Source organism: Eulemur rufifrons, chromosome 18, assembly GCF_041146395.1.
Source record: "Eulemur rufifrons isolate Redbay chromosome 18, OSU_ERuf_1, whole genome shotgun sequence".
NCBI classification, from domain to species: Eukaryota; Metazoa; Chordata; class Mammalia; order Primates; family Lemuridae; genus Eulemur; species Eulemur rufifrons.
In genome coordinates, this window is record NC_091000.1 from 60,391,846 (window position 1) to 60,408,622 (window position 16,777).

The 16,777-nt window shown below is 43.5% G+C and overlaps 1 protein-coding gene across 1 annotated transcript in view; it reads left to right on the forward strand.

Annotated features, from left to right (window-relative positions):
* The first annotated feature begins 2,307 nt into the window (after nucleotides 1-2,307).
* ADTRP (androgen dependent TFPI regulating protein) overlaps nucleotides 2,308-16,777 on the forward strand; it is a 64,651-nt gene continuing 50,181 nt past the window's right edge. Inside the window, 2 exon segments of the mRNA XM_069493469.1 lie at nucleotides 2,308-2,383; nucleotides 2,386-2,456. Coding sequence (XP_069349570.1) covers nucleotides 2,308-2,383; nucleotides 2,386-2,456 — 147 coding nt within the window.

The window sequence follows — 16,777 nt, forward strand, 5'->3', positions numbered from 1 at the left end:
GCCAAGTTCCCTGGAAGGAAGATCCTCGTCTCCCCGGCACTGTGGCTTCAACTGGGCGTCAAATACACGTTTAATTATTTCCAGAACTATTCCCCTTTGACTGGAGAGAGGTCCTTATTGGTCCTTTATCCCCAGGCAGTGAGGGCGACAATCGGTTCAGAAGCAACAGGGGTTACGGGGAAATACAAACTGCACTGGGTAATAAGTATGGAATAATCAGGAGACTCAAGGGTAAGGAAACCCTAAATAAATATTAAAAATACCAGAATTGGCCAATGCAAACTGCAAGTCTTTAGTAGCACGTGCAATTTACCTGCTATTGCGAATGTTGCCGAGGGGACAGAGGTGTGCCAGACACGCCTGGAGGAGCTCACGGTCTGATCCGCTGCGTCACTTAGGGCTCCCGCAGGAAAAGGCGGACCCTCAGCCGGGAGTTTAACGATGGGACCGTCCACCCCCGGACAGGCAAAGGTAGGGGCGCCTGGAAGAACCGTGGGAGTGTAGATCAGCTTTAAAGAGAATGAGCCATCGCAAAGGGCCCTGTGCAGGTTAAAAAGCTTCACTCTATTGGGATCTCATGGTTAGTTGTTTAGCAACGGCAGCTAGCGGGGCTCTCTCTTGTGGCAAAATGAAACCGCGCTCCCTCAGACTTGTGCACAATAGCCTCAACGACTTCGTGCCCTGGTATCCTTGATTCCATTCCACCACTGTGCTTCCTGCAGCCCTCACTGTGGAGTGTCCACACCCCGCACTGCGGCTGGCCCCACGGTATGTGTCGGCACGTGTGTGGATCCGTGGCACTGGGGCATCCAGCCAGCCTCTGGGAGGCTTCAGCTGCTCCTTTCGTTCAGTGGATGTCCTGGCTGTGGGGAGTGAGATAGAAACTACTCCAGCCCCATTTCACACTGGAGGGAATTAACGCCCCCGTGAGGCTGAGGTTTGCAGACTCCCTGCTCTTCCTACCTCACCCCTCCATGGCTGGCCTAGGGGTTACATCTCTACCAGGCAGAACTGTTACTTATGCCGGTGGCCGTGACTACTTCACTCAGTGAGATCACTTTAATCCTTATCTTCTGCATGGTGTCTGGAGCTCCCCATGATTTAGTCGACGCGTTCATGGTTAGCTCAATCTTCCGTATATTTAGAATGACAGAATAATGTGCTGGATAATTTAGGCTCCATTAGTATTTTATGCATACCTCTATTATAGCACTTATCACATCGTGCTGTAATTTCTTGTTTACATATCTGTCTCCGCCACTTGGCTGTGAGCTCCTCCAGGGCTTCGGCTGTCTTGCTCATCTCAGTGTTCTACCTCCTCCCCGGAACCTCGCTGCTGAACACTTCGAACACAGTAGGTTTTTAATGAATGAGCCAGCTTTATAGTAAGGCTCAGTAGCCAGTTATGTCTGGTTTTCACATATTCACTTATTCAACAGATACTCTTATTATTAATTTTTTAATTGCCAAATAAAAATTGTACACGTTTATGGTGTACAAGTTTACGGTGTACAACGTGACATTTTGAAATCTGCGTACATTATGGGATGGCTAACCCTTGCCTAACTTAAGCTGATCAACATATGCCTTACCTCACATACTTATCATTTTTTTAAATGACAACAAATCCATGCAATACATTGAAATTACTTATAGTTACCATGTTGTACAATAAATCTCTTAAACTTATTCTTCCTGTCTGACTGAAATTTTGTATCCTTTGCTCAACTTGCCCCAACTCCCACTGCCCACCCTCCAGCCCTTGGTAACCACCATTCTACTCTCTGCTTCCACGAGTTCAGCTTTCCCAGATTTCCCACATTAGTGAGATCATGCAATATCCGTCTCGGTGCCTGGCTTATTTCACTTAACATAATGTCCTCCACGTTCATCCATGTTGTTGCAAATGACAGAATTTCCTTCTTTTTAAAGACTGAATAGTATTCCAGTGTGTATATGTGTATCATATTTTCTTTATCCATTCATCCATCGATGAACACTTAGGGTGTTTCCACATCTTGGCTATTGTGAATAATTCTGTGATGAACATGGGAGAGCAGATATCTCTTCAACATATTTACTTCCTTTCCTTTGGCTATATATCCAGTAGTGGGATTGCTGCATCATATGGTAATTCTATTTTTAATTTTTTGAGGAAACTTCATACCGTTTTCTATAATGGTTGTGCTAATTTAATTACCACCAATAGTATACCAGGGCCTGCTGCAGGACTTCAGCTGTGACGCACAGAAGGACACCAGATTGAAACCACTCAAGACATTCATGGTACCCTGGTCAGCGCTAGCCATGAGGAAGACTTTTACATGCACATACCACTTCCTTGTGTTGAACTGGTATATTTTCCTCAATTTTTACATCTCACAACACAGAACAAGGAGAGTTCCAGAATCTTTGCAAAAGGGGGACCGTGGAAGTATTTGACTCTCCTTAATCTGGTTAAGTCCATATGGCCATACCAGGTGCCAATCTATTTCTCTATAATATCATATCATATAATATCATATCATATCACATATCATCTTTGGATTTTGTTAAATACAAAATTCCATTATTTGTCTTCCTTCTTCACTGTTTGTGAGTTTTGGCTTTTTCTTAACAATTTGTTCTGAGAAACCCAATTTGGAAGTTATCTGTACTTACATTTTTGTGCTGGCTCATTGTTAAATGCTCTTTTGAAAAGAACCTCATCTTGGAACACTTCTCAGATGAGCCCAAATGAGGCAATGAGCTAATGGTTTCACCATGGGATTGACTACAAATGCAGGAGGGATTTTGAACTTTGCTTGGGGAAGTCTGGGAAGAGAAGGCAGAGTGGCGTATGTTGTGTAGGAAGTGTAATTTCCAATGAAGGAATAATGCCATTTTATAGCACACACAGACTAACAGATTTATCTAAGAAAAGCAAACACATTTTGCCATGTTCAGCCCCCACTTCAATTTTTTATAGGCTTCTGTCTCCATCTTAAAGGACAAATCACCCAACTGAATGGCAAATACACATTTTCAGCTATTTAAAAGCCAATCTTATGACTTAATCCCTTTTGTCTTTCTAACCTGGCTGACCACATTCTGCAGTATAAATGAATGGGAGGAGAACAGATCTAAAAAAAACTATTTGGGGAATATGTAAAAAATATTTTCCAAGTTAAAAGCTAAAAATGGAGAATCATTTGGGGATGTGAATTAAGGTTTGAGGTTTTTGACTAAAATATAGGCTGCCATATAAACAACTGATTTCAGGAATGACAATGTAGTCCAATCTTTTGGAACCATAATCCTCATATGGCAAGCAGAGAATGAGCATGGTCAGAAAAAGTGACACTCTGCGATACTTAGGGGGTAGAAATTGAGAGTTCAGAGCAAAGAGGCCTAGAGGTGCTGCTTCCTCCTCACCAGCCAGGAGCTGGCTTCTTGCTTTTGGCCTGAAAAATTTGACCCCTGCACATAGCTCTAGTGTGTTTGAAAATTTCAAGGTCACTGTTTCAATCATGGAATTTTATAAGGAAAAAGAAAACAAACAGAAAGTAAAACAAAAAATGCTTTTGTAGAACGAAGAGTACCACAGCAAAAACAGCAACAACAACAATAAAAACACTACCACCACCACCTTCAGTTTGTATCTATTGGCTTTATATTAAAAACAGACAACTAAAAGAGAGGGGTGTCTGTAGCCAGGATTGACATTCTAATCAAATCCAATTCCAGGATGGATGTCCTTCCTTACAGTAAGTTTGGCTAAAAATAGATTTATCACCACTTCCATAAACCAGCTCCCTGACTCCCTATATACATGTAAATACACACACACACACACACACACACACACACACTAAGAACCCTCATTTTCCAAGAGTGGGGAAAGATTCTTACCTTGTCAACGATACTATAATTTCCTAGTTTTAATCCCATTTTTGCTTCCCTGAATGATTGGCCACAAAATTCTATTAGCTTTGCCTTTTTCTAGGTTTATTCCTTCTTCCCCAATCTTACTGTCCCATCCACTCCAGGCTCTTACTAATTTGTACCTGGATGACCATGTCATCTCTTTTTTTTTTAAATTTCAAAATATTATAGGGATATGAAAATTTTTAGTTACATGTATCAATTTTGTTATGCTTGAGTCAGGGTTAAAAGTGTGCCCATCACCCAGGTAGTGTTCATTGTACCTGTTAGGTAGGTTTTTGCCCATCCCATCTTCCCCCTCCCCCCTGCTTGGTTTCCACCAAGTTTTACTTCCCTCTATGCACATGTGCTCATCGGTTAGTTCCAGTTTAGTAGCCAGTGTGTGTGTGGTTTGTTTTTTTCATTATTTAGGTACTTCACTTAGGATAATAGTCTCCAGTACCATCCAAATTGTTGCAAAAGGAATTAATTCATCCTTCTTAATGGGTGAGTAGTATTCCATAGTATACATATACATTTGGTTAATACATTCATGAGTGGATGGGCACTTGGGTTGATTCCACATCTTTGCATTGTACAACTGTTGATTGTGCTGCAATAAACATTTGAGTGCAGCTGTCTTTTTGATAAAATGACTTCTTTTCCTTTGGATAAATCACCAGTAGCGGGATTGCTGAATCAATTGGTATATCTACTTTTAGTTCGTTGAGGAATCTCCATACTGTTTTCCATAGAGGGTGTACTAATTTTCAGTCCCACCAACAGTGTATAAGTATTCCTTTCTCTCTGCATCCATGCCAGCATCTACTGTTTTTGGATTTTTTAACAAAAGCCATTCTAACTGGGGTAGGGTGATATCCCATTGTGGTTTTAATTTGTATGTTCCTGACAATTAGTGATGTTGAGCATTTTTTCTTATTTTTTTTTAGACATTTATCTATCTTCTTTTGAAAAGCTTCTCTTCATGTCTTTTCCCCACTTTTTAATGGGGTTGTTTGTTCTTTTCCTTGCTGGCTTTCTTCAGTTGTCTGTAGATTCTGATTATTAGCCCTTTATTAGATGTATAGCTTGTGAATATTTTCTCCCATTCTGTAGATTGTCTGTTTGCTCTGTTGATTATTTCCTTAGCTGTGTAGAAGATTTTTTAATTTAATCAGGTCCCATTTATTTATTTTTGTTGTTGCTGTAATTGTCATAAGGGTCTTCTTCATAAATTCTTTGCCTAGGCTGATACCTAGAAGAGTTTTTCCAACATGTTTTCCTAGAATTCTTACAGTTTCATGCCTTGCATTTAAGTCTTTTATCCATATTGAATTAATTTTTGTGAGTGGTGAGAGATACGAATCCTGTTTCATTCTTCTGCATGTGGCTACCAATTTTCCCAGCACCATTTATTGAATAGGGCTTATTTTCCCCAGTGTATATTTTTGTCTGTTTTGTCAAAGATTTGTTGGTTGTATGTGGATGGTTTTGTATCTGGGTTCTCTGTTCTGTTCCATTGGTCTATGTGTCTATATTTGTACCAATACCATGCTGCTTTGGTTACTATAGCCTTGTATAATAGTATGATTTGAATTCAGGTAATGTGATGCCTCCAGATTTGTTCTTTTTTCTTAAGATTGCTTTGGCTATTCAGGCTCTTTTCTGGTTCCAAATGAAGCATAGCATTATTTTTCTAGGTCTGTGAAATATGATGTTGGTCTTTTGATGGGGATTGCGTTCAATCCGTAAATCATTTTGGGTAGTATGGACATTTTAACAATGCTGATTTTACCAATCCATGAGCATGATATGTTTTTCCATTTGTTTGCATCATCTGCGATTTCTTTGCTCAGTGTTTCATAATTCCCCTTTTGTAGAGGCCTTTTACCTCCTTGGTTAAATATATTCCTAGGTATTTTATTTTCTTTGTAGCTATTATGAAAGGTATTAAGTCTTTGATTTGATTCTCAGCTTGACTGTTATTGGTGTATAGGAATGCTACTGATTTGTGTACATCAATTTTGTAACCTGAGACTTTGCTGAATTTTATTTATCATTTTCCAGAAGTCTTTTGTTGGATTCTTTGGGGTTTTCTAGATATAAGATCATATCATCAGCAAAAAGCGACAGTTTGACTTTTCTGATTTGGATGCCTTTGATTTCCTTCTCTTGTCTGATTGTTCTGGCTAGGACTTCCAGTACTATGTTGAATAGAAGTGTTGACAGTGGGCACCCTTGTCTTGTTTCAGTTCTTAGTGGGAATGCTTTCGACTTTTCCTCATTGGTTTCGATGTTGGCTGTGGGTTTGTCATATGTGGCTTTTATAATCTTGAGATATGTTCCTTCTATGCATGCCTAGTTTGTTGAGCTTTTTTATCATGAAAGGGTGCTGGATTTTGTCAAATGCTTTTTCTGCATCTATACTGATGATCACATGGTCTTTGTTTTTGCTTCTTTTTATGTGGTGAATCACATTTATTGATTTATATATGTTGAAACATCCTTGCATCTCTGGGATGAAGCCCACTTAGTTACGGTGGATTATTTTTTTGATGTGCTGTTGAATTTGATTTGCTAGTATTTTACTGAGGATTTTTGCTTCTATATTCATAATGGATATTGGCCTGTATTTTTCTTTTTTTGTTGTGTCCTTTTCTGGGTTTGGGATCAAGATGATACTTGCTTTGTAGAATGAGTTGGGGAGGATTCCCTCCTTCTCAATGTTATGGAATAATTTCTGCAGTATGGGTACCAGCTCTTCTTTGTAGGTCTGGTAAAATTTAGCTGTGAATCCATCTGATCTGGGGCATTTTTTGCTGGAAGATTTTTTTATTACTGTTTCAATCTCGTTGTTCATCACCGGTCTGTTCAGGAGTTGTATTTTTTCAGATTGAGTCCTGGGAGGTTGTGTGTTTCCAGGAATTTGTCAGTTCCTCTATGATTTTGGGTTTATGTGTGTAGAAATTTTCATAGTATTCACTGATGATATTCTGCATTTCTGTGGTATCAGTTGTAATATTTCCTTTTTCATTTCTGATTGAGCTTATTTAATTCCTTTCTATTTCTGGTTAATCTATCAAGACGTCTATCAATTTTGTTTATCTTTTCAAAGAACCAATTTTTTTCATTGATCCTTTGTATTTTTGTTTATTTATTTTCCATTTCATTTAGTTCTGCCCTGACCTTAGTTATTTCTTTTCTTCTGCTGGCTTTGGGTTTGGTTTGCTCTTCCTTTTCTAGTTCCTTGAGACATGTCATTAGATTGTTAATTTGTGATCTGTCTGCCTTTTTCATGTAGACATTTAAGGCTATGAATTTCCCCCCTAGGACTGCTTTTGCCAAAGCCATAGATTTTGGTAGTTTTTGTGTCCTTTGTCATTCAGTTCAAGGAATCTTTTTATTTGCATCTTAATTTCATTAGTGACTCAATCATTGTTTAGGAGTGGGTTGTTTAATTTCCATGACTTTGTATAGAATTGAGTGTTTCTCTTGGAATTTATTTCTACTTTTATTCCACTATGGTCTGAGAAGATACATGGTATGATTTCTATTTTTTTGAATTCTTTGAGACATGTTTTGTGGCCTAAGATGATCAATCATGGAGAATGTTCCATGTGCTGATAAGAAGAATGTATATTCAGTAGTTTTTGGGTCAAATGTTCTATAAATGTCTCTTAGGCCCACTTTTTTTCTACAGTCCCATTTAAGTCCAGTCTTTCTTTGTTTATTTTCTGCTTGGATGATCTGTCCAGTTCTGTCAGTGGGGTGTTGATGTCCCCAACAATTATGATGCTGCTGCTTATCTCTTTGCATACATCTAGTGGGGTTTGCTTTATGAATCTGGGCACTCTTGTGTTAGGTACATAAATATTTAGGATTGTTATGTCCTGTTATTGAATTGTTCCCTTTACCATTATCTAATAACCATCTTTGTCTTTCTTCACTATTTTTGATTTAAAGTCAATTTTATCTGATACGTGAAGGGCTATTCCTCCTTTCTTTTGGTTCCCATTTGTATGGAATGTTTTTTTTCCATCCCTTCACCTTGAATCCGTATGAGTCCTTGTGGGTTAGATGTGTTTCCTGGAGACATCAAATATTTGGGTTGTATTTTTTCACCCATTCAACCAGGCTGTGTCTCTTGAGTGTGGCATTCAGGCCATCCTTGTTGATTGATAGAATTGATATGTCCCAAGCTGTTCTGTTCATCCTGTTGAGTTGTACCTTATTGCTTTGTTTTACCTCTTGTACTATTGTTTCATATGAACTCTGAGCTTTAGCTTTTGGGTGGTTTCACTCTGTTGGGTATCTATTGTGCTGATGCATGTATCATGCAGTTCTGAGTATTTTCTACAGGGCAGGTCTGGTCTTGATAAATTCCTCAGTGTTTGCTTGTCTGAAAAAGTCTTCATTTCTCTCACATATATGAAACTTAGTTTTCCAGGATACAAAATTCTAGGCTGGCAGTTGTTCTGTTTAAGCATATTGAAGATGGGGCCCCAATCCCTTCTGCCTTTTCTGTTGAAAAGTCTGCAATTAGCCTGATGGGTTTTCCTTTGTAAGTTAATTGATATTTTCATCTCATGGCTTGCAGGAGGTCCTCCTTTGTGTTTACTTTGGCAAGTCTCATAACTATATGTCTTGATGATTGCCTCTTTGCAATGACTCTCCCAAGTGTTCCTTGAGCTTCTTGTACATGGATGTTTAAATCTCTAGCAAGACCAGGGAATTTTTCCTCAATTATTCCCTCAAATAGGTTTTCTAGCCCTCATGTGTTTTCTTCTTCACCCTCCCTCAGTGATGCCTATGATTCTTATATTTGGCCATTTTACATTATCCCATATATCTTGTAGGCTTTGTGAATTTCTCTTAGTTCTTTATTTTTCACTGAGTTAATTTGAAAGTGTTGTCTTCAAGCTCTGAGATTCTTTCTTCTGCCTAGTCTAGTCTATTTTTAAAACTTTCCACTGTGTTTTGTGTTTTCTTAAATGAATCTTTCATTTCCAGAAGTTCTATTTTCTTTTATGTATTGATCTCTTTAGTGAATTTTTCATTCATTTCCTGAATTGTTTTTCTGGTTTCTTTGAGTTGGTTTTCCATTTTTTCTTGGATTTCATTGAGCTTCCTTATAATCCAAATTTGGAATTCTTTATCTATCATTTCAATATTTTCAGTTTGGTTGGTATCCATTACTAGAGAGCTGGTATTCCCCTTTTAGGGCTGTCTTTTAGCTCTGACTTTTCATACTTCCAGGGTTCTTTCTCTGATTCCTTCTCTTCTGGAGCAGCTGTGACTCCTTATTTTTGGATTGTCATTTGTTTAGGTGAGGCTTTTTTTTTCCTACCCTCTCACTCATAAGGGAGTATCTGTAGCATATGCTGGGTAAGAACCTTTGGCTTTGCTTGTGGGTGCTTTGATGGGGGGGGGGTGTCTAGTTTCTGAAAAGATGCCTTGTTATGACTATTCTTAGTGTGGTGGTTTTCTCAGTTGCTAGTTGTTTGTAGGCTATAGCAATGGTGAGCTATGTATGTGGGCCGATTCCCTGGCTCTCTTTGATGAGGGACAATGGAGGTCTTTGAGATCATTTCTCTTCCCCCAGCCCTATGGTCTTCTTAACATTGTCAATTGTATTTGCATACCAGTTTAATCTTTGAAATGGTAGCTGGTACTTGTGGGCAAAAATCAGCTGCACCCTGTATGATTGTGTCAGTAAACACTGTAAAAGGCTGTGCAAATTGACCTCCCTGTCAGTAGGTGGCACTTGCCAGAAGGAACAAGCTGCAGTTTTGTTTCGGGGACCTGTGATAAGCTCTAGCCTCTCAGGAGAAGCACTCAAATGCCCCAGGTGGTGGGTGGGGCTCTGGAACTTCAAGGTGAGTCTTTATTGTCCACCATAGCAAAGGAGGGTGGGGGAGTGAGGCTGGGAAGGCCTGGGTTGGATGAGCCTGCCCTTTGGCTCCACAAAACCTAGTAAGGTAACTCTTTTAGCAGCGGTCAAAGGTCTGCTCCCAGCCTTCTGGGGAAAGCCACCAGAGGGGGGCTGATGTGGCCCCACCCAGCTAGAATGTCTGCTAGTGGAGGTGGGGCCATCTGAGATTCACAATCTGGCCGTTGGGAGCACATATCACTCTTCTCCTCCCTCCCCTGCTCCATGGTCTCTCTCTGGCATCTGCCAGCAGGCAGGAGCTCAGACTAGCTGAGCCCCGCTACAATGGTGCTATGGGCTGGGAGCTTCCCTGTCCAGGATCCCACCCTGGGCTGAGAGCACAGCCTTCTTGTGGGGGGAGGGGTGCTCCACGGGTGTGCCATCGTTGGGACCCATACTGTGCTCTCTTTTCAGTTCTGCCCATGTAGGCTCCCTCACCTCCTGAGATTAGTTCACCAATCTCCCCTCTGTACCCCAAAGCAAAACAATTGAGTCCTGGGAGTATGGGATCTGGCCTGTAGGCCTGTCCCTGGTTCCCCAAAGATCAATCCCTGACCATGCCTGGGAGAAGCATGCTTGTCCTGAGTTGTCTATGGGGTACTCAAGAAAGTTTGATGTCCCTCCACTTTGGGGCTGTGCCCTGCTCTCATGGAGCAGCTGGGCGAGCAGCACTGGGCAGGGGGGCTGGTGGGCAGCGGGGCTGGTGAGCAGGGAGCTCACCGTCTGAGCACTCCTGAGTCCTCTGCAGGTCTTTAAAAGAAAGGTTTGCACCTCATTGTCTATGGAATCCCCCAGCAGAGGGGAAGCAGCAGCTCCTGAGAGCCCTGGCTCAAGTGTTTCTCTCTCTCTGAAGCCATGGGCAGGGGAGGGGAACAGGAGGAAAAGAGCCTGAATGGACGAAAGCTAGCACATTGGTCATCTTTGTCCCTCTGTCCAGAAGGTAGCCCACCCAGAATGTCCAGGCTCTGGGGTCATGCAGATACTAGGGATCCTCTGGCCCTTTGTGGTTCCCCCAGTCTGGGCCAAAGTTGGGAAATGTTTGTGTGAGAATGAGCAAGATGAAACCTGAGGGGCTGGATCCCCGTGGGGAGGACAAAGGCACACCATGGGTAGAGAAGAAATATGGTGCCTGCTATCTCTGCTCAGGTCAGTGTGACTGGAAGCACATCAAGGGGGCTGGCAACCTGGTGCTTTGTCCTCAAGATGCTCCCAGTTTACTGGCAGCAGCAGCTTAAGGGCTCACGAGGGTAGCGAAGCTCTCCAGCAGCTCCGGAGCCTGCTGACTGCCAGAGATGGGAGGGAGGGAGGAACACACTGCTCCACCTACCCTTTGCGCTGCTCTCCAAGCCTCTCGTGGGTTGACCTCTGCCAATATCTTGCTCCTTCTTGTTCTGCTCTGCAACTTCTTCCCATGGTATCTCTTGTACATTCTGGCACTTTCCCTTGGAATTACACCCAGTTGACGATTGTTTGTTTTTCTTTTTCATCTGAAACTTTTCCTTCTGTCTGAGATGATCTGGCAGCTGGTGTCTCTGGTCAGCCATCTTCCCTTGGCTCCACGTCATCTTTTTACTGTCCTCTTCCTACCCAATCCAGCCTCCTACCACTCGGATTCCAGATTAATCTTCTCAAAGCATTGCTTTTTTATTTTTATTTATTTATTTATTTTTAATATCATGACCTGGCTTGAAAAGTGTTGTCTGCTGCTCAAGAAACCACAGTGGCTCCCTCCTGCCTTCTGGCACCAATCCCAAAGTCCTGATTCAAGAGCTGACCTGATGCCCCAGCCTGCAGGCCCCTTCTCCCTAGAAAGGCTGGTCTCTTCAGCAGAAAGGCCTGTGTCTCACCAGTATTGGTCCCTGGGCTTCTTGCTCTTGCTTCTTCGCCCATATTCTCTCTACCCTTGAAAGAAAGGCCTCCTTACCTCTCTCCACCACACTGCTCCTTTCACAGACCACTGGAAATCCCCTGTTCTTAAAGTCTTTGCTGAATAATTCCAGCCCAAATTTGTTTTTTTCTTTCTCTGACTTTTGCAGCATCTCAGTCTGTGCTTGTTTATGTATAGTAATTGTTTTCTCATTTCCTCTCTCCCCCATATGCGAGTCTTAACATTGCAAACAAACTCTAACCGGCTGAAAAACCGGAGTTTTGTCTTCCAGGTCCGTGCCAACCCTATCAGGCTACGTTCTAAGTTGTGCTCTCCACAGTGGTAGGCACAGGGTGCCCGCATAATCACACTCTGCAGCTTGGAATGGGGACTTGGCTGGACGCTGGCTTTTTCTGCATTTCTGAGCAATATGTCTCCTCTGAGATCTTCTGGCCTTTGTAAATAAGCCGAGAGGGGCTTTCCTGTGGTGATTTCCTTTCTGCGTTCTGTCAGATGTCATCTTGAAAGCGTGATTTAATGAAATGTTTCCCAACCAGCAAAAAGATGGGTTGAGTGTATTTCAGAGGATTGATTTGAGGGTAGATTTCAAATACATTGCTTAAGGTGAAACATTGGGCCTTAAAATTTCTAGCTCTTGAGGTCCCATGGGCTGATGAATGGTTGTGTTTCCTAATGACTAATGAGCATTAAGTCATGATTAATTAGTTGATGGTTGCGTTTTTAAGTCAGAGAAGTCTCACAACTTGCTCTAACACTCTTATATTTATTTTAACTCAGCTTGGAAAAGTTAGTATCCAGCCTTGCTTACCAGGAAATTTACATCCCCTCCTCAAAAACAGCTTGCATTTCTAATTGGCTTAGTATCAGCTGTGTCCCCTTGGTCAGAGCAAAGCCCACCCTAGTGCAAGTCAGCACTCTGAGCATTGTCCATTCCCCCTGCAGCTATCCCAGGAGATTCAAAGGGGAGACAGACAGCAGACAGGACCTGCATGGGCAGCTTTCCTGGGGTTGGCATCCGTGGTTGGGGTGCCATTGAGAATTGGTCAGGGTGGCCAATTTCTGACTAAGAAGAGTAAAAGTAGGAGAGGGGAGATAGAAGTCTCTGCCTAATGTGGGAGTGTACTCGGCAACGAGGCAGCTGATCCCCTGCTGGGAGGAAAGGCAGTGTAGCACACTGGTTACCATTGTGAGCTGGGGCTGGGCTCTCTGGGATGTACCTTGTCCCACTGCTTACTGCCTCTGGGACCCTGGGCTAGGCACTTCATTGTGTCTTCCATTTTCACATCTGCTAAATAGAAATAAAAATAATACCTAATCACAGGGTGGCCAGAGGGATAAATGATCCAGCAGGTGGGAAGCGCTCAGAGTGGTGTCAGCACAGTGTAAGCAGTGGTTGAGGGAGAGAAGACGGGAGGGTGATGGTGAACTTCGAGTCATCTCATCTCCAAGCAGAGCTGGTACAGGGGGAGGGTGGCTTTGTGGAACATTGGTCTCCTTGCTGAGCACTGAGGTTGGTGGCGGACGGACACCGGCAAGGGCCAGCCACCCACCTCACAGCTCTGGCCTCTTCCTCCCCGAGCTGCATGCCCCATCTTCCCAGCTGGAGGTCCACAGCTCTCCTACAGGGACTGGGGCAGTCCTGGAGGCAGAGTTTGCAGGCTCAAGCAGAGAACAGCAAGCAGTACTGAGTGGGGAACCCCAGGAACTGGGTGTGGAGTCCAAGGCAAACTGCTCATATTGGCTCATAAATGTTGTATCCCCTCCTGTCCATCCACTCCATTTCCATCCAGAAACTGTCCCTGACCCCAGGGAATATGAGCAGGAGGTGGGGGTCTATAGGACGTGCAGCCACAACAACTTGGCTTGCAGAGTTCATTCGGTTTGCTGGGGTTTCCTCTTTTTAAAGAGAAACTTCCTTCTGAAACATGGTTAGAGGTGGTGCCACATAACTGGGATCTCCAGGGGGGATTCTGACTGGTCCCCTCCCTCCCATATCCCCCACCCCTACTTGGCCAACAGAGGCATGGCCTTCCCCTCCCCCTTCATAAAGCTGCCTAAGCCTTGGGCAGCTCCGACCTCATCATCCTCCAGCTCTCATGATGACAACAGTGGTGATATCATCACATAGGCCCTGCGGGATGGTGACCCAGGACCAGGGGAAGAGAGGTCCTGAGAGACCCTTCATTGATTTAAACTCCAAGGCAGCCTGTGAACAGTGAAAAGTCGGGGTTCAATTTGTATTATGGCACCCACTTCAATAACTGGGACGACCCTTAGTCAATCTGCAGAGCTCTTCAGCTCACCAGAGTCAGAAACACACTTGACTGTTTCTGCCTCACAAAGATGCTCTCAGATAGCTGGAGGGATAAGGGTTGATATAAGGAATAGTCGCCACCAGCACCCAAAATAAAATATCTATAATCATTGAGCAACTATGACAGCATTTTGGTAGGTCCTTTACACACAGTATGGAGATGAGCGAAAGAAGGCCTGGCTTCTGAGGACAGAACACTGGCTGTGCTCACTGGCTGTGTGATCTTGAGTGAGTTACCTAAATTCTCTGTGCCTCAGTTTCTTCATGTGTATGGATACTGCAGTGAGGCAGCTCGATCCTCCCACTTCCCTAGCTGCCTTTGCCAGGGCGTAGGGCTCTCCCTGGGGCTGCTGCGTCCAGTGACTGGCCGATGTGGGGTACAAGGGTCTTGCTGCAGGACAGCTCTGATGGGCCAGCTCTGCTCCTGCGCTGCTCACGGGATCAGCTGACTCCATACAGCTGCGCTGGCCGCCCCACTTCAGTCCTGCTCCCCCTCCCTCCCCTGGATGTTCTGAGAGCATGCCTCAGCCAACACCTGGCAGCACACCTCGCATCTCAGATTCTGTTTCCCAAGGAAACTGACCTACCTGTGAAATAGTAAATATATGGAAAAGGTTCCTCCTCCTCCTCCTCCTCCTCCTCCTCCTCCTCCTCCTCCTCCTCCTCCTCTTCTACTTCTTTTCATTATTCCTAACAAAGACATATTAACATAGAGCCTGTCCTGGCCTGATTATGTCTAATACAATTTCTGGTACCTAACCAACAATCTATGAATGTTGGTTGAGTGAATAAATGACCAGAACATGATCCTAGCCGGCATGAGCCACTTTTGAGGGAAGCCCATCCCACCTGTAAGGTACTTTTATCCCACACCTGTCCTGCTGCTGTCCTGCAGCCAGCTGTCACCAGCTCTGCCACATTGGCCAAGCATTCTTGTACTTCTTTCCAACCCGTCCCGTGATGTTCCTGGTCTCATGTTTTATCCTCATTATTCCCAGTTGGGTTCTCCACGCTATTTCCTCTCCTGTGTTCTTTATTTCATTCTTTAATCTCAGTTTCTTATGGAAGTTAAATGCACGTGAATGATGGTTGAAGTGGTGCATTACATATGAATACAGATACACACTTGGCAAAGGCTCCCTTCCACCTGCCCCGAACACAGCCACCACCATTATCTAAAGCATTCATGGCAGTTAGTTCCCATTCGCTGCTTCATTCCAGAATCATCTTCCACAGCAAGTATTGCATCATTTCCAAGGAGAGGAGTAAGAGTTCCAGCCTGGCTGAGTCAGGCACCCAGTCCTGAGTTGGGCGTCGGATTACTTGACTCACCCAGGAAGAGTTGTAATGTTTTGCTCAGGAAACTTGTGGAATCTCCCTCTCTGGAATTATTTTTTAAATAGAAGAAATTCTCATTTCCTGGAGTAGTTTAAGAGGGTTCTGGCTTAACAACAAGAAAATAAACTTGATGACTTAGAAAGGCTAAGTTTCCACAAGTTGAAGATTTTTGTGGATTTGTGAAGACACATGAACATAAAAACTAAATATCCTTTTAGCTACAGTTTCTTAAATTGCATTAGTTATTAAAAAATGTCAATTCAGCTCTGTCGCAGGTGGTAAATTTGTCAGCTAGCAACAGAAATGAAAGACAGCTAAGGAATTTAGAATAGCAACATTTCGGGAAAAGACACAGAGCACTCAACTAGAGGAGGATTAGGGCAGAGCCAGTAGACAAGACAAACCCGGGAGCAGAAGCTCTGAAATAAACTCTGAACAAGAAGATGCCACGAAGTCTGCTTTCCTGGGCTGCCAAAATAGTTGAAAAATGTAAATGACAGTAATTTTGTTGTAAGACTCTTCAAAGAAGACCAGTTGTTGTTATCATATTTTACTGCAACTGTGCAGTTTTCCAGGGCGGCCTTAACAAAGAATCACAGACTAGGTTTAGACAACAGGAATTTATTTGCTCACAGTTCTGGAGGCTGGAAGTCTGAGATCAAGGTGTGGGCAGGGTTGAGTCCTTCTGCATCCTCTCCCCCTGGCTTGTAGATGGCAGTCTTCTCCCTGCGTCTTCACACAGTCGTCCCTCTGTGTGCGTCTGTGTCCTCATCTCTTCTGAGAAGGACACCAATCAGATTGGATTAGGGCCCACCGAATTAACCTCATTTTTACTTAATTATCTCTTTAAAGACCCTTCAACATATACATTTTTCTGGGGGACACAGTGCAGCCCATAGCAGCTGACATTGTCTCCCTTGATTGTTCTTTCTGTGCATGTTTTATAAACACTGCATTGCATTGTCCTTGGAGAATGAGCAGACTGTGGTTTCAGTGAGCTGATCCAAACGTGTCCTCAACGCCCTCCTGGAAGCTTCCCCAGAGCGCCCCTCCTAGTGCTCCAGCTCAGCCCACACGGCTCCCACGTCCATCAGCTCTGGCCTGCTTCTTTCTCTGGGCAAGTCCCTGCCACCTCCCCCCTGAGCGGCTAGCTGGGGGCTCCACAAATACCCCTCCTTGATATAGACAGTGATCCCTCAGTGTTGAGCATACTCAACGACAGGGCCACCTCTCAGACACGGTGATGCCAGTGTGACACATGCCTGAGAGCTGGGGCAAAGAAGAGGTGACTGGCAAGTTTGCAGTGCGGAGCAGGTTTGTACTGATGGAGAAGCCTGGAGGATCTGAATAACGTGTTCTTTCCCTCCAGTCCGATCTGCACACTGTGAGACTGGGCAAGGCAAGA